The sequence below is a fragment of the Hemicordylus capensis genome, chromosome 4, assembly GCF_027244095.1.
Source record: "Hemicordylus capensis ecotype Gifberg chromosome 4, rHemCap1.1.pri, whole genome shotgun sequence".
NCBI lineage: Eukaryota > Metazoa > Chordata > Lepidosauria > Squamata > Cordylidae > Hemicordylus > Hemicordylus capensis.
The window spans coordinates 156,844,638-156,871,273 of NC_069660.1; the positions used below are offsets into that span (position 1 = coordinate 156,844,638).

A 26,636-nucleotide genomic window follows, 5' to 3' on the forward strand; every position below is an offset into this window, starting at 1 on the left:
CAGGATACTTCCCTGCCGCCCCCCAAAGCCCCCTCAAGCCATTTGAGGTCTTTAAATCTCGCCCCGGACCGAGTGCTAAAGCGCTCGGGTGGGCGGCGGGGAGATGTCCGTCTGTCCGCCCGCCCCCTTCCCTGCCTTCTGCGAAGTGCAGGGAGCCTTCTGCGCGCGCGTGCGCAGAAGGCTCCCTGCACTTCGCAGAAGGCAGGGAAGGGGGCGGACGGAAGGACATCTCCCCGCCGCCCGCCCGAGCGCTTTAGCACTCGGTCCGGGGCGAGATTTAAAGACCTCAAATGGCTTGAGGGGGCTTTGGGGGCGGCAGGGAAGTATCCTGCCGCCCGATTTTGAAGTCAAGGAGCCCCGGAGCGGCGAGGGATTCTGCGGCGCATTTTTAAAACTAATTATGGCACCGAAGCAGCAAAGCGCGGGAGGGGTAAGTAAAGCCCCCCCTCGCCCTTAATGGACCCCCCCACCCCAGTGCCGAGCCGCAGGTCCGCGGTCCGGTGCACACCCCTACTGGTAGCCACACAACCTCATTACCATCTAGTTGAGGGGTGGGCAAACTTGGTCCTCCAGGTGGTGTTGAACTACAACTACGATCATCTCTAGCCACGATGTGACAGGGGATGATGGAAGCTATAGTTCAACAACACCTGGATGGCCAAGTCTGTCTACCCCTGACCTAGGTTCACCTAAGGCAAAGGTGGGTTTTGCTTTCAACATAATTGTGGGAGTACTGAAGGAAGACTGAAAGGGTGATTGTATATGGGAAATAACTGGTTAATGAGTTAGACTTAAGCCTGAAGGGTCATGGCAACACATTAGTAATCTTCAAAGTGCAACAGGATTGTGTTTGTCACAGCATACTAGAATAGCTACTCTCTCTCCTGAAGTGTCCAACTATTTCATTGACACCAACTCCAGCATACATGAATAAGGATCTTCCTCCAAGGCAAGGCCTTTCTTTCCCCTCCCTCTGGCCCTCCCTTTGGAGGAAATAAATTTACAAGTAGCACAGCCTTCTACTTTCTCACAGCAGCTTGCTTCAGCACAGGCTCACCAAATGAGGGCAGAAAAGATGCCTCAGAGCTCTTCCAGGGAGTATCACGGGAGAGGCCGAGAGCAGGCAGCTCCAGATGGCAAGAAGAAGAAGAAAGTGGAGCACCATCAGAAAGCTATCAAGGAGAAGCATGAATCCAACAGGAAGAAAGAAAAGGCAGCGATCAAGAGCACCCTTGGGGCAGACAATCAAGTCCATACCTCCACAGTAGTAGATGTGGATGATGTGGTATCGTTTGAGGAGGAGACAGAGGTGATTGCCCTGCTTGAAAGCGAGAAGCAGGAAGAAGGTAAGGGGACATGTGGAGGCAACACAGGAGCAGGTTAATCTTCTTAGTGTATACTCTCAGGGCAAATCCTAAATGGTAAATCAGGACCATGCAGTGGAGTTTAATCTAGATGGAGAGGGAGTCAGTGTGCAAAGGATTTTATCTTGGAACTGAATTTAAATGATGGACCATCTGATCTCATCTGGCACTTAGTGCAGGGGCTTAATATCAAATAATGCCAAAATATTTCACTCCTCCAGTGAAATATTTCGGGTAGATGTTGTATGCGTATGGAAGTTTGCAAATCCACTGGGAGACATGCTCTCTAACACATGTAGAGGCACTGTGTGTGTGTGTGTGTGTGTGTGTTCCAGAATGGTGCCACAGTGTTATTGCAAAAGTACCTCAGCAGGCTTTAGAACCTAAATGCTGTAAATGTGCCTTTCTTCAACTTTCTCAAGCAGCCACCAATAATCCAATAGGGTTCCCCCCTTCTAAATTTGACTTATTGCATAGAATTTTTAAAGCAATTTATATGCCAAAAAGACCCAAAAAGTCATATTGTGTTCAGGACACGCTATAAACAATATGTCCCTTTCCTTAAACCCCACCCTCACAATCGCAACCACCACCAAATAGTATTAAACAAACTAAAAAAGCTTTCCATTTTGGATGAGTCAAGATGCTTTCAATTCTCACTCATGTTCTAAAAGAACATGATTAAGATTAAATACCTTTCACTGTGCACAGGTATAGTATTTAGGCTCTACAGCCTATTGAGAGGCTTTTACAACAACATTCTGTGGCTATTTTGGAAACCACTCCTTACACGTGTGTGTGTGGGGGGGGGGGGCACCTCCCTATGGATTTGCAAACTTCCATATATATACAACATCTCCCTAAATATGGCACTGTTAGCCAGAAGTGAAATATTTTTGTGCTAAGCCTGTGCTTCTGTGATAAATTAAGAAACAAAACTTGACATGCTTGTCTCACAGTCAACAGATTGATTGTGATCATCTGGAGGTGCACATTTGATTGATCCAGATCTCAAGCCACCCAGTTAACAAGGATCACCCTACATATAAAAGACAGTTGCACACCAGGGCATATTACTGATTAGTCCAATTATGTTGATCCATGTAGAGGCCTAAAAGGCTGGATGCTGGTATGTTAATATTAATTTAGTATATTATATTTACCAGGCTTCATATTCTAAATTACCATAACCAACCTATGATTCTTTTTAGTAGTTTCAAAACTATGCTTCCTGTAAGACGGTCAACTGCAAGGAGTTCCATATCAATTCTGTGCTCAGATTTATATTCAAAGTAATTGCATTAAGTTCCAATTCCATGCTAACGTTTAATCCGTTTACTACCATATCTTCATGCTATCTTTACTTCTGTTGGGTTTTCAGTTTTCTTTTGGAACTTTGAAACCCAGCAAGTTATGTTTCAAGCCTGGAGCTATAAGCTAGAATGGAGGTTGCTGAATTTAAGAATTAATTCTGTTTCAGGGAACAGTAGTAGCTATCCAAATCCAGGAATCCTTCATAGTGCCATTAGCATCAGGCTCTGTGCTATGTTCAGAACTACTGCAGGTTAAGGTTGACTGATCTTGGGGTTAGACTTGACGTTTTAGGTTTTAGCCCTCTCTTCAGAATCTACATTGGTGGGGGGAGTTAGTCTGGCACCTCGCCCTGAGATCTAATTTCTGTCTGGGCTAAGAGGTTTTGCCATTCACCCTGCCCCACCTTGCCATCCGGTACTACAAGAGCAATGGCCCTTTCCCTGCCAGCTGCAGTAGGCAAAGCTCTCAGTATAACCAGGGCCAAGATCCTGATACTGAAAGTACAAAAATGCAATTAAATCTGAATTCCATTCTTTCTTCTGCCACAGACTCCTAGTTTAAACCTTGGCCATATCATTCAGTTCCCAAAATAGTCGGTCAGCTAGCCAACATTTAACCTCTATTTTTGTCCCTAAGCATCTGATTTAAGAACATAACAGCCCTGCTGGATCAGGCCCATGGCCCATCTAGTCCAGCATCCTGTTTCACACAATGGCCTCCCATTTCTCTAGTCACACAAGCAGGTTTAGGTCAATAGGGAAGATACCCATTTAATAACTCACTTTTTTTGGTATAGGTATGAAGTCTCCTGGCTTAGGCATTTGTGAGTGGCTTCTTGTCAGCCTCTCTCTCCTTGTCATCATAATCACATTCCCGATTTCCATCTGGTTCTGCATGAAGGTAAGGCTAGTCCTAGAAACTGAAGGCTAGGAGCTGTGTGAGCACAGCTCTGTATTCGTGTTGATAATTCATAAATGGCCCTAATATGTACATCCTATATAACAGGACATGGAAGGAAGTTTTGGACTCATTAATAGGATGCGTGTACACCAGGTATGTCTTACACAGGTAGGAACACACACACCCATTCTGATATAGGCAAGATCTACTCATGTACTAATTTAGACGTTAGTTCACACACATTCCACTGTGTGCAGTAGAAAGAGGCAACTCTGAGGTCCTAAGCTGCTTACCTTTACAACTCAAATATCAAAGTTTCCATAAAGCAGAGCCGTCCCTCTCACAACAAAGTTGCCTCCTATTATCTCATGTTCTATATAATTTGAATGGTAAATCAGGTTACCATTATGACCCCCATCTTCACTCACTTCTAGGTTCATTTCGGCTAGACTCTTCCCCAGAATAATTAGTTAGTAGTAGTAGTAGTGTTTGTTTTGCTTCCATTTCATTCACATGGCATGTGACATCTTGCTAGAATTATTCACTATATACTATTTCTGCTTCTCTCCACTTCCTAATAGGAAGTGGTGTTCCATACTTACTTGCATAACTGGAATGGCCTCTACATACCAGGTTGACGTAGAAAGCTCACCTTGTGGTAGAAATGTTGTATGTGGTTATATATATATATATATATATATATATATATATATATATATATACACACACACACACACACACACACACACATATATATACAATTCTCCTGGGTGTGCGTTGGAATGTGCATCCCAGCGCCCAGCTGATTGGCTGGGTGGCGGACACACCTGATTGGCTGAGGTGCATCCAGGAGGATAGGTCGTCATGGCGGCAGGCCCGGCCGCAGAGACCAGAGGCGGTGGCGGGTCTGGCATGGCCGTGGAGGCAAGGCCCAGGAGGGGGAAAAGAAAGTGCGAGGGCAGAAGTGGCGGTGGGGAGGAGAGGGGCTGGGCCTGGAAGCGGAGACTGGGGCAGAAGGTGGGGTGGGGGGAGGTAACTGCTAGCCCCAAAGAGCGCACAGATGCTCTGTGCGGAGTCGGCTAGTAAGAGTCTATTCTAGAATGCCTAAAGTTTCTTCAGCTACCTTCGATGTCCTTTTTCTGGGTGAAAATGGGAGAGAGCGACAGACAACTGATTACCATATGATCCTTGCCTCAAGAGGTACAGGAGTCCTGTCCTTTCTAACAGCTGCATAGAAGATGGATTTTTAGTAGGTTGAGAAGTTATGCAGAAGAACTCCATCTGCCAAATGTCTGCCTCCTATGCAAATCAAGTACACAGTTGCCCACTGATCCCCCATGTGACTTGTCAGCCTACATGTAGCAGCTTTAACTGCATAGAAACACATTATCTGGTTGGCAGAGCATCATCACAATCTCAGAACCAATCATGGGCTGATAATGCTTGGTGCCCCATGGTAGTTATTTACACATGCAATGAGAGATTCAGTGCAATATTTTAAAGTATCAGTCACACAGTAAGTCGTTATCTGTCTTCACCCTCCTACAACTGAGAATAAACCCCTAAACATGGATAGCTAGTTGAGAATGACTAGCCTCACAAGCTGATAAACAGAAAAAACTGCCTGAATGATACATCCCGCCAGACAAAGAGGCTATTCACACGAGCATGCAAAACTGGGTTAAGGGAGCCCAGCCCAGTTTTGCACGCTCGTGTGAACCACCGGGATCAGACTGATCCCAGTGGCTAGACAGCAGCAAACCTGCCTAAGTAGCCTCCCAGTTAAAAGAGATTAAGGGAGTGAGCTCTCCCATACCCTCATTTTTCAGATCGTATGTCAGCTATGGCTGCTTGCACTTGGGGGGATCCAAGTAATGCACTGCACATTCACGTGGTGCATTATTGGGGCTCCGGGCAGTTGGGGCGGTGGAGTATCCCAGCACCCCAGCCTTGCGAGCTGCTGCTCACCTGGGCAGGTGATCCGCCCACCCAGGGACTTGAAGGAGATCGTCTGTGGAGAAGGTAAATTTAAACTCTCCTTCCCTGCAGATCTCCCTGGAGCTCTTCTCATGGATCATGAGAAGAGCTTTAAAGGCTCATCCCTTTATACCTGCACCTCAGGGCACCAAGCAATTCCATTTTTGGCCACCTGTTAAAGCAGAAGTTTCCACAGCGTAGCTCCACCTTATCCTTCCCTACAGATTCCATATTCATCCCCATTTCTCATGGCAGATTGTGCAAGAGTATGAGAGAGCTGTTGTGTTCCGATTTGGACGCATTCTACGTGGAAGGCCCAGAGGACCTGGTAAGTATGCAGGAGCTATTGGCACAGCAACAGGTTTCATACCTGCTACTGTATGTACGCTGGATGTTTGTTTGAAGATTGGACTGTTGGTGAGTAGGTTGTCCTATACCAACCGAGGTATTTAGCTCAGCGTTGTCTACACCAGAGATTCTCAACGTTGGGTCCTCAGATGTCATTGGACTTCAGCTCCCATAATCCCCAGCCCCAGTGGCCTTTGGTTGGGGATTATGGGAGCTGAAATCCAATAACATCTGGGGACCCAACAATGAGAATCCCTGGTCTACGCTGACTGGTAGTGGCTTTCCAGAGTTTCAGGCGGGGGCCTTTCCCAGTTGTACCTGGAGATGTCAGGGGTTGAACCTGGGAATTTCTGCATGCTGAACAGTTGCTTTTCACTAAGCTACAGTTCCTCCCCTTGGTGCTGAGAGCACATAATTTTGAAAGAGACTGCCCCCAAGTTGAGAAACACTAGCCCAACAAAGAGTTATTTTTTGGTATGGTGCAAATAAATAATCCAGTCACTAACTGTTCTTTAATTCAACAAACTGGCTTGACCTATCTTTCAAAGAAGGCCAGTAAATAAGATGTCAAAGCCACTTCACATGCAACAAATACACCATTTGGAAACATAGGGACCTATGTTTCCCTGCAATGTACAAAGGATCACTTAAAGGACCTATATAATATAGGCTGTATTCAAATGTCAGTTGTGTGTATGAAGTCCTTAACTAAAGGTAAAGGTGTGTCGTCGAGTCAGTGTCGACTCCTGGCACCCACAGAGCCCTGTGGTTGTCTTTGGTAGAATACAGGAGGGGTTTACCATTGCCATCTCCCGCACAGTATGAGATGATGCCTTTCAGCATCTTCCTATATCGCTGCTGCCCGACTAGTAGTGTGCAAATCACCCTCTTCATATCGTTTCCCAGCTAGAAGAAGCAGGAACAAAAATGATCCTCTTTCAAGATGTTGGGAAAAAAAGGGTTTTTTGTTTATCTGCACTAATCCATCACTGCAGGGTTGCCCACAAATCCAGTCAATCATTTGACTGGCTTCCAGGATCTAACAGTTCTCTGCATTTACGCCATGCTAGTGAAGTGAGATAATGAACAGGTCAGGGTTTCATTTCCATAGAACAGAAGTGGAAATGCTTGCACTGAAAGCCAGGAAATAGGTTTGGCAGGTAAAATACAGCAAAGCTTATGGCTGGACACAAGATTTTCAGAGCATTAAGCTGGTATGCAAGAGGCTATGCAGCACCTCTACATACTATTCTTCTGTTCACAGATTTTGTAGTACTTCAAAAACTGTTTGGTCCTACTGTTGTTTCCCATCTCTTATCAGAGACAGGAAACAATTAAGGATGTGCATTTCATTTCGAATACAAAACGTTTTGTGCACAAAACAGGCCATTTCGGCTGTTTTGTAGCCAAAACAAAACATCCCTGTTTTGGATACAAAACATTTTGTTGTTTCGGCTGTTTCGGAACTCCATTTTGAAATTGCTCGTTATTCCTTTTAAGGAAATTTAAGGGGAAAATTTACCCTCATTGGCCAGTGGGGCAGTGTGCACATTGCATGGGACAGTGTGCATTTCACTGTTGTTGTTTCACACTGTTGTGTGTAGATCAATTGCATTTCTGCGGGGGGTGGGGGGTAGGGATGGGTCCGGACCGGTCCAGTCCGGAGGCCATTGTAAAGGCCTCCGGACCGTCCGGACCGGTTCAGACCTGGATGGTCCGGTCCGGGTGGAGGGGGTTCCTTTAAGGGCAGGGAGGGTTTACTTACCCCTCCCGCCACTTTGCCCCCTCCAGCGCTTGTATTTACTGTAGAAATTGGGGCAGCAGGATACCTCCCTGCCGCCCCTTCTTGCTGCTCAATGCAAAAGGCTCCGACAAGCCTTCTGCGACGGGTAGACCGGGCCTCCGGCGTCGGGGAGATGTGAAGCTCGCGCGCGGTGTGCACAGAAGGCTTGTCGGAGCCTTTTGCATTGAGCAGCAAGAAGGGGCGGCAGGGAGGTATCCTGCCGCCCCAATTTCTACAGTAAATACGAGCGCTGGAGGGGAACAAGTGGCGAGAGGGGTAAGTAAACCCTCCCCGTCCTTAAAGGAACCCCCTCCACAGTGCCGGACCGCAGCTGTGCGGTTCCGTGCACACCCCTAGTGGGGGGTGGGGTGGATGTGCATGACCTTTGGAAATCTGCCTGTTTCTTTGCAAACCTCTGCTGTTGTTGATGTGTGATGTTGATGTTTATTTCGGGTGGATTCCGGGCAGAAAGGGGGCTTTGGGGGCAGAAGAGTGGGTCAGGTGGTAGTGCCCCAATGGGTGCCTCCTGCCACCCAGATTCCAAAGGAATTGGAAAAAGGGCTGATTTTTAAAAGAATTTCTGAAGTTGACATGTCTTTGGGGCAGAAAGGGAGTCTGAGGGGCAAAACAGTGGGTTGGGTTGCCCCAAGGGGTGCCTGCCACAACCCAGATTCCAAAGGAATAGGGCAAAGGGCTGATTTCTTAGGAATTGTTGTAGTTTACGCATCTTTAAGGTTTCCCCCCATAGGGAATAATGGAGGTTTCAGCAGACCCGTAACTCCACCTGGGGGGGCACTGGGGTAGCCGGGAGTGAGTGGTGTTGTAGTGCACATAGGGTGCCAACCACCGCCATGGGTTGCTAACCCATGGGGTGCTGGGTTCTGTTGTTTCTGAGGTGTTCTGAGTGTAGATTCTCTGGTAGCATATGAGATTTTCAACAACAAACCATGAATCCATTCTCATATGCTACCAGAGAATCTACACTCAAAACATCTCAAAAACAACATAACCCAGTTCCCCATGGGTTAGCAACCCATGTGGGTGGTTGGCACCCTCTATGCTCTACACTACCACTCACTCTGAGCCACCCTGGTGCCCCCCAAGTGCAGTTATGGGGCTGCTGAGACCTCCATCATTTCCTATGGGGATGAACCTTAAAGATGTGTAAACGCCATTAAATCTTTACAAATCAGCCCTCTGCCCAATTCCTTTGAAATAATTCTGGCAGCTTCCTTACCCCCACTGGGCACTACCACCCACCCAACTCTGCTCTGGGCCACCCTTTCCACCCAACGTGAAGCTATACTTTTGCTGAAACCTCCATTATTCCCTATGGGAAAAATCTTAAACTTCAAAAACTCACCAAAATTCAGCCCTTTGCCCAGTTCCTCTGAAATGTGGGTGGTAGCTTCCACCCATTGGGCACTACCACCCCCACCCACTAGTTTTGCCCTGAGGCCATTTTTTAAAATCCAAAACGTTTCGGATTTGGATTTTGCAATTTCGAACAAAGAACAAAATTGGGGTGTTTCAGATTGGCTGATTTCGAACAAAGAACAAAATGGGGGTGTTTTGGATTCAGACCAAAAACAAAACAGAAAAAACAAAACAAAATGCAGAACCCTAGAAACAATGCCTCTGTCCTCCATTATAGACTTCAGCTTTTCCAAAAAGACTGCCATCTGTCTCCAGCTAACTCAACAGACCCACTTTTCCATCGAGTCCAAGTCTGCTCACTTTATCACGAGGCCTTCCTTAAAAACATCTAGTTTGGAAAGTGCTGCTGGCTTTCTCTCTCTCTCTCTCTCTCTTAATAGGCTTGTTCTTCTTCCTTCCCTGCCTGGACACCTACTACAAAATAGACCTTCGCCTCAAAACCTTAGAGATTCCTTTCTATGAGGTAAGCCGGCCCAGTGAAGGCCTGCCCCTATCTGCTTCTTTGAATTAATTTGCAGTAGAAAGATAATAGGCAGTTGTCAGCCAGACGCACTATGGAGGAAAGTGACTGCACTTCTTCTTCTTCTTCTTATTATTATTATTACATTTATACCCCACTCTTTCTCCAAGGAGCCCAGAGCGGTGTACTACATACTTGAGTTTCTCTTTCACAACAACCCTGTGAAGTAGGTTAGGCTGAGAGAGAAGTGACTGGCCCAGAGTCACCCAGCTAGTTTCATGGCTGAATGGGGATTTGAACTCGGGTCTCCCCGGTCCTAGTCCAGCACTCTAACCACTACACCACGCTGGCTTAGGCTCTTCATTCATCAGAACTAGGATGTCAAGTCTCACCTTGGGTACAAACGCAGTAGGTAGCTTTAAGCAAGCCACTATAATATGTCCAGCTATGTTTCACCCCCACCTGTAACGTAGAGATAATAATGCCAAGCTACAAAACTGTTATAAGACTGCCTGATATGATGCAAACTGCTTTGAATATCCAGAAGTACAATTAAGCCTTATTATTCTTCAGCTGCCCACCTGTAAGACTGGGTTAACAGCCTTACCAGTTGCCTGCCCCCCGTCTCATCTACACAGAACCAATGGCAGCAATTGAATAATACGTAAAGATTGCCCATCCCAGTCCACAGCTGGTATCTGCTGCACCAGATTCCCTTTTTTAAATGATTGGAACCACGAGCTCCTACTCCATCACTTGCATCCTCTTAGGAACATAGGAAGCTGCCTTATACTGAGTCAGACCATTGGTCTATCTAGCTCAGTATTGTCTTCACAGACTGGCAGCGGCTTCTCCAAAGTTGCAGGCAGGAATCTCTCTCAGCCCTACCTTGGAGAAGCCAGGGAGGGAACTTGAAACCTTCTGCTCTTCCCAGAGCGGCTTCATCCCCTGAGGGGAATATCTTGCAGTGCTCACACATCAAGTCTCCCATTCAGATGCAACCAGGGCAGACCCTGCTTAGCTATGGGGACAAGTCATGCTTGCTACCACAAGACCAGCTCTCCTCCTCCTCATTTCCCCTGCCACGGAATGATCGTCCATAATGCTTTCCGCTTGTCCCAGGTCATTACCAAAGACATGGCAAGCCTAGAAATAGATACCGTCTGCTACTACCGGATGGAGAATGCCGCACTCCTCATGACCACCCTTGCCAACCTCTCTAGCGCAGTCCAGCTGCTAGTAAAGACCATCTCAAAGCGCTTGCTGGCACATCGGTCCCTCACTGACATCCTGATGGAAAGGAAGTGCCTCAGCCAGGAGATAAAGGTAGGTGGGACTGTAACTTTGACAGTCTTATCAGAGGGGCTATGATGGGAAAGCCTATCTCACAGAAAATGGAAGGCTTTCCCAATAGTTGCCAGAAGCAGAACCTGATAAAGCATTACAGCCAATGAAAGGGCGCCCACGAGATGTTGCTGTTGGACAGTTTCTCTTTCCTGAAATATTGAGTGGCTCCATACGATGCAGCCTCGTAAGAACTGGCTTGCTAAACAGTTTGACCTCCTATAATGCAGCTTTCCATTACCAAAAGCAGCCAAGCAGAAACTTTTGGGTTGTTCTTCAGTCCTAACTTGACATAAGGATGGCAGCCTTCCTCCATTTGTCCCGAGCATCTGGTAATTAGGAGCATTCTGCCGTTGAACATAAGGCTGCCAATTGGCTAGAAAAAAATCAGCCTGATCTGCTCCTGTGCTCGTAATAGAAATCAGCTGATGATGCTTTTTGTGTCATGGAGATAAAACACCATCACTGAGCCAATTAAAACTGACAACTATATCTGAACATGGAGGTTCCATATTTTCTCATGGCTTCTACCTGGCTATAGCCCTATCCTCAATTAATTTATGAAATCCCTTTTTGAAAGGGATCCAAAGCATCTCCACAGTGTATGATAGCAGATTCCATTAATTACACAAATAGTACCTGCTTTTGCCTGTCCTGAACTTACTGCCACTGTATTTGACTTATTTGACTCCAACTTCTAGTGTTCTGTAAGAGGGAGCAAAAAGTTACTCCAGCTGCTCTGTCCACTAATGGGGCACAGTACCTAGTTTTAATAGGTTTTTGAATCAGCCCTCCATCTAAAGCAAGTGAGGCAATGTCCAATAAATAAAAATTAGTTTCCTTAAAAAATGAAAACAGTTTAAGGACATCAAAAATATAACACAATTATTATTACCAGTAACAGCAGCCACTAAATTACACATCTCTACACCTGGCCCGTATTAGTTGGTGGCTGTTTTCTGTATTACCCCTGCTAACTGGGCAAAGAGGCACCTTTTTAACATGGTGATGCTCTTTTTGTATTAGGGGGAGAGTAACTGGCCCTATCCACCCCCAGCACAGTACCTCCAGTGATTGTTGCCGGTGTCTGTCTTATGTTTCTTTTTAGATTGTGAGCCCTTTGCGGACAAGAGACCATATTTATTTATTATTTCTGTGTAAACCGCTTTGGAAACTTTTGTTGAAAAGCGGTATATAAATAGTAGTAGTTTTTCTTTTTCTTTTCTCCCAGCCCACCCCACCACACACCAGTGATTGTGCCATGGGCACTACCACCCACTACAACTCACTCTGTGCCCCCCCCCAGTGCCCCCCACATGGAGCTATAAGATTAGATTGAATCAGTTTCAATCTGTGACTCCTGAGGATGTGGACAAGCTGCTTGGAGTGGTGCAGCCAACCACCTGTTCTCTGGATCCTTGCCCAACTTGGCTGCTTCTTTCTAGCAGGGAGATTGTTGGAGGTGGCCTAGTTAATATCATAAATGCATCGCTGAGGGAGGGTAGGGTGCCCCCCTGTTTGAAGGAGGCAATGGTTAGATCACTCTTAAAGAAGCCTTCCATGGACCCCTTAGCGATGGATAGTTACAGGCCAATCTCCAAACTCCCTTGGTTGGTTGGGTTGGGCAAGGTGATTGAGAGGGTGGTGGCCGACCAGCTACAGTCAGTCTTGGAGGAAACTGATTATCTAGACCCATTTCAAACTGGCTTTAGAGCTGGCTATGGGGTTGAGACAGCCTTGGTCGGCCTGATGGATGACCTTTACCAGGGAATCGACAGAGGAAGTGTGACTCTGCTGGTTCTTCTGGATCTCTCAGTGGCGTTCGATACCATTGACCATGGTATCCTTCTGGATCGCCTGGAGGAGTTGGGGATAGGGGGCACTGCCTTGCAGTGGTTCCGTTCCTATCTCTTGGGTAGATTCCAGATGGTGGAGCTTGGTGACAGTTGCTCCTCAAAATGGGAGCTGTTATAAAGAGTCCCTTAGGGCTCCATTCTGTCACCAATGCTTTTTAACATCTACATGAAACCTCTGGGTGAGGTCATCAGGAGGTTTGGTGCTGGATGTTATCAGTATGCTGATGACACCCAAATCTACTTCTCCTTTTCATCTTCAGGAAATGGCACTAATTCTCTAAATGCCTGCCTACAGGCAGTAATGGGGTGGATGAGGGATAACAAATTGAAGCTGAATCCAAGCAAGATGGAGATGCTCATTGTGGGGGCTCAGAATCTGAGTGGTTAGATCTTCTTATGCTGGATGGGGTTACGCTCCCCCAGAAGGAGCAGGTGCACAGCTTGGGAGTACTCCTGGACCCAGGCCTCACCCTGGTATCTCAGGTGGAGGCCATGGCCAGGAGTGCTTTCTATCAGCTTCTGCTGATTCGACAACTGCGCCCATTCCTTGAAGAGAATGAACTCATAACAGTGGTGCATCAGCTGTTAACCTCCCGGCTTGACTATTGCAATGCACTCTACATGGGGCTGCCTTTTTACGTAGTCCGGAAACTTCAGTTAGTTCAGAATGCAGCAGCCAGACTGGTCTCTGGGGCAACCCGGAGAGACCATATTTTTTTCTGTTTTGAAACAGTTACACTGGCTGCCAATATGTTTCCGGCCAAAATACAAAGTGCTGGTTATTACCTTTAAAGCCCTGAACGGCTTGCGTCCGAGATATCTTAGAGAGTGCCTTCTTCTACATGATCCCCACCACACGTTAAGGTTATCTGAGGAGGTCCGTCTCCAGTTACCACCGGTTCATTTCGTGGCGACTCAGAGGTGAGCCTTCTCTGTAGCTGCTCCCGGGCTGTGGAATGCACTCCCAGCAGAAATTCACAATCTTAATTCCTTACTGACCTTCAAGAGAGCCCTTAAAGCCCATCTGTTTGGCCTGGTCTTTCAGGGTTTTTAATTAGTTTTAATTGTTTTAATGCTAATCTGGTTTTCAGGGTTTTAATTGTTCTGATAGTTTAATTGTTTTTTAAGATGTTTTAATTGTTAATTGGTGTTTATATTTATATTGCTGTTTTAATTGTTGTTGGTTTTAATGGTTTCTGTTTTAATTGTAAACCGCCCTGAGCCATTTCGGAAAGGCAGTATAAAAATCACATAAATAAATAAATAAGGCTGCTGAAATCTCCATTATTCCCTCTGGGGAAAAACTTAAAGATACATGAACTTCAAAAAAAAAGTTAAATATCGCCCCTTTGCCCAATTCCTTTGAAATTTGGATAGTAGCTTCCACCCATTGGGCACTACCACCCACCCCACTCTTTTGCTCCCATAACCCCTTTTTTGCCCCAAATCAATCTGTATTCAGATTTAGAACATTTGGGTACAAATCAAAATGGCAAGCGGGGAGGAGATTCAGACTCAAAACAGTGATTCAGTTCAGGTACAAATCAAATCAAAAAAATCAGTTCATGCACATCCCTAATGCTAAGCTGCAATGACTACCTTTTAGTTCAAAGGAAAGAGCAGGAACCAACAAATCTCTGAACAAATTGTCTCTACCTACCATACAGTGGGCTGGAAACTAGCTACCAATGGACCAATTTGTGCAAATGCATAGCTACTGAAAGACACAGGTCATGCTGGATACTACCCACCTTATGAGATCAAGAAATGTCTGCCCAACATCATTCCTGTTGGCTGTGAACTGAAAGCCCTCGCTTTCTTCCAGCTCTGGATGCCCACGATACTCCCAAGCGCAGTGAAACAAGTTGTACTGAGTTAGGTGAAGTCTCATCACAGTCTGGAATAATGTAGATCAGGCCTGCTCAACTTAGGCCCCCAGATGTTTTTGGACTACAACTCCCATAATTCCCAGCCACAGTAGCCAATAGCCAGAGATCATGAGAGTTGTAGGCCAACATCTGCTGGAGGGCCGAAGTTGAGCAGGCCTGGTGTAGATGCATATATTATAGTATTACCATCTTATACCAGTTTGTTTAAGCAGGTACAAATTTCTCTGCTACCAACAATGCCAAGTGGGAGCAAGGGAGGCATTAGAAACTGTGTTCCTTCTTGAACAACTCATCCACTCAGAATACCTTTACATGGAGCTTACAGCAAGGAAGCTTAGGAGAAAACCTCTTCTTGAGCAGTTCCCCCTAAAGGTGTCAGAGAGTGCTGTGTTTTTGTGCTTTTTTGAGTGCTTGGCCCACACCCAAGGTTGCAGTCATTAATAAGCCACCCTTTTTGCAGGTGGCTGTGGATGCCATCACCTGTCAATGGGGGATCAAGGTGGAGCGGACAGAAATGTAGGTATGAGATGTAGAACCAGCCACGTAACCTAATGGTGGTGGGGGTGGGGGAGAAAATGATGCTCTTTTAGCCTTTCATGCAGACTGAATCAATCTCCTTAAGCACTGTTTGCTCCTTCCCTCCTTGTATTTTTCTATTTGGTCCTTGGGAATAGGGCATTCTGGATAAGGCAGAAGTTTTGTGGGGCTATATTTCTTCTTCCATTGCAACCACTGCACACAGGTGTACAGAAACAGCCTTTCCTACCTACTTTGCCATACTCCTCCAGTGTGACAGAAATACCATGTGGGTAAAGGCTACAGCGGGCTAGGTTTTTAAGCAGCCATCGTTTTGTTAAAAACACTCTCTCAAACTGCACAAAGAGTTGAGCGCCGGGGGAGTCTGCGTGGCCTTTCCCAGTGTTCAGGTGTTTGGTCCCAGATCCCCACCGAGAGGGGAATGTGTGTGTTTGGACCAGGCACCCCCATCTTTTCAGCTGCAAGGCAGCTCCAGAACCTTCACATTGCTCGCAGTGTGAACATATCTCCAGACCATGACATGTGGCAGGGTGGTAGTGGCAGCAGAAGTAATCCAGATCTTCCTCTACTGCCTGTTTTAGCTGGGGCAAGAATTTGTTTATTTGCATATGCATTTATACATGTTTATCCTGTCTTCCCTCTGGGGAGTTAAAGGTATGGTGCTTGGGTTCCAGGCAGCCTCCCACCCAGGCAGCACTGCTGGATGTGCAAGAATGTGCATACCTCTTCAAGAATGAGGGACATCTTGATGAGATACAAGACGTCTTGCACACTCACATACAATAATTCAAGGTTGCTCAATGCTGCACGAGCAACATAATTACAGTTCCTAGTGTGGTCGGCAAATCTCAAGGAAGAGTGTGAGAGGAAGAATGTGTTGGATGGATGGAAAATGGATTGTTTGTGGTGCTGGGCACAGAAGCCGCCCCCCTCCTCCTCAGTAGCACCTATAACTTGCCTTTCTTGTTTCTTCTGTCATATTCCATCCTCTGGCAGTGCCACTGGGGAAATGGAGTGGAGAGGAAAAGGCAGAGTGGTTTTGGTGGGAGGATGTGGGGGCAGCAAAAGGAAAAGGAGAATGAATATGCCTGGGGCCACTGCTTCCTGTGAGGAGGGGACACCCATGACAAAGGTGGCAGCTGTCTATGCTCCACCAAACCTTATAGATTGCTGGAAGAGAAAGAGGAGAGGTGCAGGAAGAATTCAAGGTTAGAGTTTATTGCCCCCCACCCTTAAAAACCAGAAAACCAATTGGTTTTCTCACCAAAAACCCAACAATGTTGTGAGAAGCTGAAGTGAGGTTTCTAGGTCGGTCATCTGGCCATACTCTATCCAGGCACTTATGCTGCCAGGGGGGTAGGGGGTGTCAAGATAAGGACTGTGGCAGTGGGGAGGGTTAAAACACCATTTCCCCCAAACCATGACTCCATTCCTGCTCTCTTTCCTCCCTCAGGGTCAAACGACATGTTTAACATGACCTGCAGTTTGGCTTTATGCCTGGCACATAAACAAAGCAGTAGGTCACCTGTTTTGCTGAGGAGAAACAGTAGCAGATCTCCATCTTGGCAATTGCTTTTGTCTGCATCAGATGACTCCCCCTGCCATGTATACACATCACCAACTGTTCAGTGGCGAGGGAGTGGGCTTCAAGAATGCCTTCCCCCAACAGGAAAAGTAGCAATATGAGGAGAGAAATGACTGGAGACTACCAAGTCATCTTTCCTCTTGTCCCAGCTTCTAAAAGCAGCACCACCACCAAGTGTGGTTTAATTGTGGGAAGTATATTTGCACATAATCTGCCCTGAAGTATGCCCTGTAGCATTTAAAACGACTGTGGGAAGCTCCTGATGTGGTTTCAGAAACTTTCTTCTCTGTGGCAGAACAAATAGGAACAAACCTGAAGACGTCTTGTCACATCTCCATCAATACAGTGATGCTCTTACCCCTGGACTTTGGGGCTGAATTCCAGGGCCTCCACATACCCCCCCCCCAATCCTCTTTAGTCTGTCCTGGGTGGTGTGGTCACCACTGGCCCACACTATGGTGATTATGAGCTGTGCCTGGTGCTTAAAAGACAGGGGGGAGTGGGGAAAAGAAAAATGTGGGATGGGACTATGTTAAGGTACATATTGATATGTTTCTGCTACTGCATATTTGTATCAATATACCTGTTTTATAGTCTTACATTCTTGTGGGTTCAGTTGCTGTTTGTGCCCTCAAGAACCCACATGTTAAAAATACTGTGTGTGTGTGTGTGTAGGGGGATAATGCTTAACTTGCACCAGGGAGGGAGGAAGGCCTCCAAAATTACCTAAGTGCACATCTGCATCAATGCCAGTGCAGTGTAGTGTCCAGGAAATGAGAAGGCATGTTCTAAAGATACCCTGGTGGGGATACTAGCAACCAGAAGCCCTGCATGCTGTCACTGTGGACAAATGCTCCATTTGTATTGACAGCTGGCCATGTAGGCACAAACTTAACACTCATTTTGTTGGGGTTTTGTGATTATTTAGCAAAGCACCAAGGTAGCTAGCACTCCGGTTAGAGTGCAGAGTTTAGTTGTTGCAGCTAGTTAAGTAACACTCATGGAGATCACTGTAGAGTCTAAACTAAACTGATTTATGGAAGTACATTTGAGATAGGAAAGAACTATCTCAAAGAGAGCTGAGAGAGAGACTTTGCATCTTCTCTCTAGGAGGAGAGGACTCACTACAGGAAGGAAGGACCTGAGAAGTCAAGACAGGGGGTCACAGAGCAGAGGCAAGGAGGGGCAGGAAAAGGAGACCCTCACTAGCTATCTCTACTCTGTGCCTCTAGTGGTCATTAGGACGGTGCAAAAGGTTGATGCACTGGACCTCCATCTCAAACACATTTCCCTCTTATCTAGCACAAGTTGCTCCTGAACTAAATGTCTGAATTAAATGGAACAAAATAGTTTCATGTTGTTTCCAGTTTGGGACAGCAGGCCTAGTCTCCATGATGCCTAATTGTGTTTCAGCAAAGATGTACGGCTGCCAGCTGAGCTTCAGGAGTCCCTGGCTGCACAAGCAATGGCCCAGAGACAAGCCACAGTGAGGGTAAGCCAGTCGCTCACAAATGCAGTGTAATGTTCATTCCTGGAAAATGGGACATGGGGAGAGAAGCTGCATTTGCTTCCCAGGCTTCTCCAGGACAGAGCCCTGTTGGTTCCAAGCATTGGTACACAAGTTGGTAACAGTTTGTAAAGCTGTGAGGGAACATAAATTACAAGGGATGCCCCTGCCCTTTCTTCCAGCCCCAAGGGGGAAGACAGAGGGTGAACTGGAGGAGCAAGTGAAAGACACTTTGAGGGGGAGAAATTAGTAATATTATTATATTATAAATTTTAGTATAATAAAATGTTTTGGATTGAATATATGGGTTATAACTTATTGGGTTTGGTGTGGGAGCCGGTTTCAGTAAACTTGGGAGGGGAATCCTCAAATGTATTTATTTATTATATTTTTATACCACTGGATATGTAAATCTCTAGGCAGTGTACAAATTTCAGTATTAAAAATCACAAGTTAACACAATAAAAACAATATAAAACAAATTATTAAAATTTATATATATAATTCTCTTAGACGTACACAGTGCTAATCCCATGTGTGGCAGCTCTCGCAAGAATTCATGAGCAAGGCGAGGGGGAGAGGAAAGTGACGGTGGCAGGGAACATCAGGCCAATGAACAGGCCAGTGAATGGGTGGGTGGGGGGAGGAGAGAAGGCAGTGGCGGTGGGAGAAATTGGCAGGGGCGGGGACGTGGCAGCTGGCTGGAAAAAGCGGCTGGCCAGAGAGAAAGAACATTGGAGTGGGGAAGAGGTGGTGGGAGGGCTGAGAACTAGGAGCTGAGAAGGAGGGAGAACTAGAGGCACAGATGCTCTGCACCAGGGCTAGCTAGTTCTAATTAAAATTAGAGGGGAAATCTGCACCTCTAATATCCCCCAGGCCCAAGAACCAACCCGCTTATGGCATCTCAGCCACTGTGGTCTTTGAGAGATGTACAGGACTGTTTAATGCTCTCTTTTCCAGCACAGTGTTTTTTGCAGAGCCCTTGCTCTTACTCTGTATCCCACGACAAAGAGTGTTTGCTCTCACTCGCTCACACAGACTTTGGTAAACTGACAAAAGGAAGAATTCTGCTAGAACCTTAAGATTAAACAGTTGAAGAGCCCTTTGGCTTGTATTTACAAAGCATCGGAGGGTGGCACTGGGCAGAGTTAATGTTGCTGGCTCTTCCATTCTGACTTAATTCAAAATACAGTCTTTGCACACGTGCATTCATTTTTGGTTAATGCAGACTCAGAATTATCCATTGCATACTAAATGCAAATGTAAACTGTCAGGCAATGTTTAAAAAAAAATAAATTGGGAGGGGGAGCAATAAAAGGAAGGCAGTTTGAGAGTGGAGCCTGAAAAGTGAGAAGAGCTACTTCTGTGCAGCAGCCATTTGACAAATGCACTTGCAAATGACCCTGTCTTTTAGGCGATTGCTGCTGAAGGAGAAAAGGTTGCCTCAGAATCCCTGAAGATGGCAGCTGAGAGACTGTCCAGCACACCAGCTGCCATCCAGCTCCGTTACCTACACCTGTTGCAAACCTTGTCTGCAGACAAACCTTCAACCCTAGTTTTACCGTTACCCTTTGACCTCATTAACTTTTCATCTTTAGCCAATCTAAAACCCACAGGCTGTAACCTCTCTGCAGATATTACCAACCAGCCAGAAGTTCGAAAGGACATCAAGGACTCCCCCATGCTATAGGAATTCAACAGAAATCTGAATTGTTATTTCAAACTGTGGCTGCTGTTGATATAGTTAACACAGGAGGATGTGCTTTCTGACCTGCTATTATTTCTCTTACTTACACGTTCAGATTCCTGAATTCAAAGTGGTTGAGGATCATGCTTTATATTAGAAAGTAGTACAGGTGAGTTTTCCCACACAAAGTACACTTAAGGGGGAGTTGCAGCCAATCCTAGCTCTTTGATGAGTGTACCTGTCTACCTGTATAGCAATCATGGATTCAAATGCATGATTAGCCCAATTCAGACATTATGTTGTATAAGTGTACAGATCTGTACACTCACATTTGTGTGAACGTGCTTGTGTTCATTTAAAAAGTGAACCTGGATTCAGCCCCCACCCCCATGCATGGTACAGATAGGACGTGTACTTCTGTACCTGTGTTCTGCATAACATGTGAATGACTGTGCCTGTGTACACTTGTTGTATGAGTGCTGAACATAATGTGGGAATGGGCCTATTGTCTTACTCAGATGATTTCAGTTTACACTTTATAAACCTTGTGTATGTCTAAAATGCAGTGTGGTATAGTGGATAGACCTGTGGAAACCTGGGTTCAAATCCTTATTGGGGCACCAAGCTCATTGGATAACCCTGGTCAGTGATTCTCTCTCCGCCTAACCTATCTCAGAGGGTTGTTGTGAGGATAACATGTGTGTGGTGGGGAAATGACTCTTTAGCCTCAAAACTAGATAATGAAAGAGAGTGTAAATTTGTGCTGTTCAGAAATACTGATTAAAAACCACCACCTTTGCCTAGTCTCCAGCCATTCCATTTCTTGCCTTCTGACTTTAAAGAAAAGAACTCTGCAGGATATATAAAGAAAAACATGAGATGTGTTGGTGGTGAATGGTGAAGAATCATCCCAGCAGTACTCAAGGAGGCCTTTAGGAAACCCCATTTGGCTCTAGCCCTGCACTCACAGCTTTTTGGGCCCTGGTGTGGCATGTCCTGCCAGAACTGGCTGACCCATCTGTAGAGTGAAAGTGAGCAGCACAGCACAAATGAAGCTTAGGAACTTGCTGTGAAAGCGCTTTGCTGTTTGTTGTCTTAAATTGTTAAATAACTCCCTGAGCAACCCTCTTGTTTACTGTTAGTTGTATCTGTGAAAGCCAATCAAGGACAAACACCAGCTGTGCTGACTCCTTCATCAGAGGGTCAAAGAATGTGCCTGACTAGGACTATATAATTGAGTTGGCAGCTCCCTCTGAATCTGAACAATCTTTCTTTTTAAAAATGTGTAGGTTTCCAGTCTGTGTGATTGTGTGGAAGGAACACTTTAAGAGCACATTTTGCCTAATAGCATCAGTCAATATAGAAAATTAAAGTTATTGTCAGGCTAACTGGAAAAGACTCCCTTTGTGAGAAGTTAGTTTTCTGTATAAATCAACATACACCTAAAAACTATTGTGGCTGGAGACAGATATAAAGCTTTGGGAACCATGGGCAGAGAGAACCAAAGACACATTGGTGCCTGAAACAGAAAATTCAAATGGTGGATTTACCATACCCTATAATGGTAAAGAAACAATAAAATACACAAATGTATAGAGCTGACTTACTCTGAGTCAGATTACTATAGTAAATAACTGACAACTTGCTCCCAAACTACTATTTAAATATTTATATACCACCTTTCAACAAAAGTTCTACCAACAAAACTACCCCCTGAAGTGACTCATCCTGCCTAACAGTGTGGGGAAATGTGAAGTTATTGAAGACTCATGCACACTCACATTTTTTTCTATCCTGAAGTGGGCTCTGAACAAACTGACCCTGCATAGGAACACAGGAAGCTGCCATATACAGTGGTCCCTCGACTTACGTAGTTAATCCGTTCCGAACGGACGTTCGTAAGTCGAAATTTTCGTAGGTCGAAAAGCGCACCCACGGAGGTCTGGAAACACTAGTAAGTCGAGGAAACCGCATCTAAAAATTCGTAAGTCGAGGAAGCCAAATCTAAACCGCCAACTACTTCCGGTCTTTTTTGGCGTTCGTAAGTCGAAAACGTTGGTTGTCGAGTAGTTCGTAGGTCGAGGGACTACTGTACTGAGTCAGTCCATTGGTCTATCTAACTGGCAGAGGCTTCTCTAAGGTTTCAGGCAGGAATCTCTCTCAGCCCTATCTTGGAGATGCCAGGGAGCAGGAGGGAACCTAGAACCTTCTACTCTTCCCAGAGCAGCTCCATCCCGAGGGGAATATCTTACAGTGCTCACACTTCTAGTCTCCCTTTCAACCAGGGTGGACCCTGCTTAGCTAAGGGGACAAGTCATGCTTGCTACCACAAGACCAGCTCAGGTTTTTGGTACAGTTCAGACTGAAGTGGAGAAAAATGGAGAAACTATTTCTTCTCTGAAGTCAAATGCCCATTTCTTGAGTTGTGTTTACAGCTGCTGCAGGCTCCGATTGACTAGTGATTGTGATAGTACTGTAATCAATTGTAACCTGCCCTCCCCATCCCCATAGGAGTTTTGCAACTGTTCTTAAATATCTGCATGTTTTAATTTTAGTAAGAAGATGGATGGAAATACACATACACTCATGATCACATATGTCTCTTTAAATAATTCAAAAATTGTGTAAGGCCACCTCCTCACCTCCATAGCATTTCCCCACACTTCAAACATATTTCTTCTTTAACTATTTTTAGTGGGCAAAATACATTCCCCCTGCTGTAGCACTAGAGCCAACACTTCCCGGTATTTAAAATACATTTTTTTAAAAGAGCAAACAAGTTTTGTTTCATATAGTAAAGCTTCTACCACCACCACCACACACACACTTTCATTACCTTTGTGTGGTTATTTAGCTTTTGAGGGCTATTGCAACTAAAGTAATTTAGTGAAAATAGCTCGGAAAACTTTCTGCCTCAGCTCAGCCTGGGGAATGTTGTACTTCCTCAAGCAACTGTATGCATTTCCTTTAAAACAAAGCTTCCACATGACCCCACTTGGAGAATCTATAGCTGACTAGTGCACATTTTGCATGAGTAAGACCCCAGGTTTAATCTCTGACATCTCCCATTAAAAGGTTGTTGGGTGGCAGGGATAGGAATGACCCCTACCTCTGAGAACTTGGAGAGTCACTTCTAGTGAAAGGAGAGAATATTGTGCTAGATGGACCAATGGTATAAGGCAATGGTATAAGTGTCTTGGAGAGTCACTTCTAGTGAAAGGAGAGAATATTGTGCTAGATGGACCAATGGTATAAGGCAGCTTCATGTGCTGATTGTGTAATGGGCTGATGGGTATAATGATGAAAGCTAGCTAGCCAGCCATCTCTCTGTAGGCTAACCACCGACTGATGGGCCAGGAGCAGAGTTCCCTCTAAGGCGTGTATGCTCACACATTTTTTGATGTCCACTCAGTTAATTTTAGATTCCGCTCAGGTTGAATCAGGAAGGTCCCACTCTGAATGCACATGTGCATACACTGCCTTGATATTGCTGCCCAGAACAAAACTCATTCCACAAAGAGATGAAAAAAATTAGATCACTGGCCAGGAGGCCCAGAGGATGTTCCTGAAAGTGCTTTCTATGACTCTGCATCATTTTGCAGGAAGTTGTAATGCAAGTCACGTATCCTTCAGCTGATGGGACAGGCTACCATGAGAGTTTGAAGCTACTCAATTCTCCTTCTCTCCAGCCCACCCCAACAGTTCTAACCCCAACAGGGTAGAAGACAAGTATCAAAGATTTTGGAGACTGAAGTGGCTGGGACTAGACTGAAGTGGCTAAACAGGAAAGCTGAAGTACTTTGGGGTACAAGGGGGGCTCTCTGGGAACTGACTGATGTAACCTGTTATTACACTCTGCTATTGCAATTCCATTTAATGCTCAATTTGTATATTTGTATTTATTTGCAAAGGCACCATAAGCCTCTAGTGATCCTTCTTCCAAAGGAAACCAGAACTCAGGTAGTGCTACACCCCTGGAATTCCTCACCTCTCAGAGAAGTGAGGGCATTTTAACATTATGTTCACTTCAGAGAGAGAAGTGGTACATACTCCAATGAGATAAATCGCTTGTAAATTGGCCATTACTTTACAACACCAAACAAGTGTTCACATTCTCCATTCAAAATGGAAGATACCGTTTCAGCATATGCCATTTTTTAATTTGAAGTACCATACTAGCTCTATCTTTCTCTTGAAGGCACAATAGCAGGGGCAAGGCTAACAGTTCTTGGGTTAGAAAAAATGCTCAGTAGTCCATCAAACAAGACATAGTCAGTCTTCAGACAGCAATGCAGTGCTTGACAGAAAATGAACAGATATGTCATATTTGAAAAGTTATCAAATACACTTCAGCGAGCCAAGCTAGGAATTAACCTGTTTATACAAGGTAAGGGTTTCATAAATGCCACTGGCAGCCAGGAATCTTCCTGCGGACCACGTTTGTGAGCAAACACAATAGGCGAGACCTCTCCTTTCCCCCGAGTTCTCTGCACATTGTAGAGAACTGTGGGTGGTGGTGGGGAGGCAGCTATCTGGCTTCATGTTGGGTGGAATGAACAGATCCTTCACCCCTCATGAGTCCTCTAGCACATGCAGAAGATTTAGCAAAGAGAAGTCAACATCTCACTTTGTCCTGGTGTATGAGATAGCAGTCAAGAGAATCTCTCTTGCTACTTTGGAGTGTCTCCAAAGCATGGCATGAGATGAGTGAATGGCCCACCCTTTCCCCACATTTCAGAGGTGAAAGGATTATTTCCATACTGGGCTTTGGTGGGCAGTCAGAAACAGGAGTTGTCTCTGATTATTTCTACCACCCTGGCATGAAATTAAAGAACTATCCTTTCCTCAAATCTTTTGAAATTGTTCATTCACCTTGTGCCATGCTGCTTTTACTGCCTCTGAGAGTCTCTCAGCTTAATATTAACTGAGACGCTGACCTTTTCTCTTCCCCAATGTACCTGGAGGACTTGAAAGAAGGATGACCTCAAATAACTGCTAGATACCAAGGCCAGCCACAACTTGGGGACCTCTGTACAAGACACTCCAAACCTCTGCTCAAGAATATGAAGAAGCAAAACCCCAAAATCTTTCCTCTAGGTTATGTTTAAGTCTACCTTCCATTTTATATAGGTGGATACAGGGAGATCTCAAGGCAACCCAAACCTGGGCCTTGAAAGTTTTCTAAATAACTAATAAAAACTGGGAAACAGTTCCAAAGTGTTCAGCCAACTGTTGTACTGTACTAATAACTGGGAGAATTCCAAGTAACTCTTGCCCTCCAGGGATGTGTCATCATCACAGTGTGCCCAGTGTCTACTACAAGCAGGAGCCAAAGGCTTTCTTGAGGTCACTCTCTTCTTCAGCGCTTGGGTTTGGTGGATTTCTTAGTACGTGGCGCGGATGATTTACGACTAGGTGGTGGGGGTACATCAGGCTTTTCTCCAGTAGGGACTACTGCAATAAGCAATACACAGAGACATTAAACATCTATGTTTCAATGCACAGCCACAATAAGAGCACCCCCCCCTTTTAAGCCAAATTTTGGGTTACGGCCCATTTGACTCACAAGTATACCCCTCAGGTTCTGGCCACCCAATTAGACCTGGACACGGGATGTCTGGTTCAACATACAGCGTAGGGTGCTTCCTGGGACATGGGGACAATGAAGCAAGCAGGGAGGAGTATCTCTCTACCACCAGGGTCTGGGGTGGGTGCCAAGGCACCCCCTCACCAAGGGCACTCCCCTTGCTCCCTCCCACACCCAGCCAGAAAATGAAGCACTTGCCAGCTGGGAGCGTGAGGTGCACCCCTCTCCACCCCAGCTGGTGTTTCGTTTAAACACTTGCTGAGGTTTCTTGCCCTGCTGCACTCCTAGTGAGGTGGTGGCGGGGGAGTCCAGCCAGTCAGCATTTTAATGAAACACCGCCTGGGGAGGATGGGGAGAGGCAGTGACCATGCCCCTCCTGCACGTCTGACCTCAGATGCGAGGAGGCAGAGAAAGGAACTCTCAGTCAGCAGTTCAAACCACCGCTGGTGGGAAACGCGACAGGGGCTGACTGGCCCCATCTTTGGGCCTGTCTACGCCCCCTGCATTGGCCGCCAGATGCACGGGGCGTGGCCCGGGCACATACACACATAATTCAAAGACACAGGGAAGGGGAACCACAGGCCGGGCTTGGTCCTCTGGCTGCCAGCGAGCTCCCTACGTCCCTGGAGGCTTCATATCTTACTCTGTGGCAAAGCCAGGGTTTGACTCCAACTGTGTACTCTTGACAAGAAGCTCTAGTCAAACCCAGATCCCTGATGAGTGAACCCTGCACGGCATCTGCATTTTCAAACATGTGCTTGTGACATTTACACTTCGTGGAACGATCTCTATCACCTCAGTGGAAACTCGGCTATAATGGTACAATCCAACAACGCATCAAGTGCTAAGCCCCACTCACTCAGTTTAGTGTAAACACAGGCAACTGTGTGGAAATAATAAATCATCATCATCAAGTATGGACCCGCAACAAAAAGTTGTACTATATCTCTGGTATACAAGTGTTAGCAAAGCCTCTGGCTTACCATGGTGACAAAAGTTAGCAGCAAAGACAGAAGTCTCTCCCCTAACTTTGGTTTTACTTCATGTGCAAATTTTATTTT

At 45.7% G+C, this 26,636-nt stretch overlaps 2 protein-coding genes across 5 annotated transcripts in view; one reads left to right on the forward strand and one right to left on the reverse strand.

The window, feature by feature from the left end:
* The first annotated feature begins 478 nt into the window (after positions 1 to 478).
* On the forward strand, positions 479 to 19,991 carry NPHS2 (NPHS2 stomatin family member, podocin). 2 transcript variants are annotated; one of them, XM_053244211.1, is made up of 9 exons: positions 479 to 1,346; positions 3,475 to 3,578; positions 3,684 to 3,731; positions 5,811 to 5,883; positions 9,504 to 9,586; positions 10,706 to 10,909; positions 15,133 to 15,188; positions 18,208 to 18,286; positions 19,716 to 19,991. In XM_053244211.1, exons 1-9 carry the CDS (start codon positions 1,061 to 1,063, stop codon positions 19,989 to 19,991), a joined length of 1,209 nt encoding a protein of 402 aa, XP_053100186.1. In that variant the 5' UTR covers positions 479 to 1,060. The 2 variants fall into 2 exon arrangements, with proteins under 2 accessions (XP_053100186.1, XP_053100187.1); XM_053244212.1 differs by lacking the exon at positions 3,684 to 3,731.
* AXDND1 (axonemal dynein light chain domain containing 1) overlaps positions 18,665 to 26,636 on the reverse strand; it is a 120,937-nt gene continuing 112,965 nt past the window's right edge. For all 3 annotated transcript variants that reach the window (XM_053244189.1, XM_053244187.1, XM_053244186.1), the window contains exon 26: positions 18,665 to 25,442. In XM_053244189.1, coding sequence (XP_053100164.1) covers positions 25,348 to 25,442 — 95 coding nt within the window. In that variant the 3' untranslated portion in view covers positions 18,665 to 25,347. The remainder of the gene's footprint in view (positions 25,443 to 26,636) is intronic.

Coding starts and splice junctions, on each gene's coding strand:
- NPHS2 (XM_053244211.1), top strand. CDS start 1,061: ATGAGGGCAGAAAAGATGCCTCAGAGCTCTTCCAGGGAGTATCACGGG. Junction 3,579..3,683: donor CCATCTGGTTCTGCATGAAG/GTAAGGCTAGTC, acceptor CCTATATAACAG/GACATGGAAGGAAGTTTTGG. Junction 3,732..5,810: donor ATAGGATGCGTGTACACCAG/GTATGTCTTACA, acceptor TTCTCATGGCAG/ATTGTGCAAGAGTATGAGAG.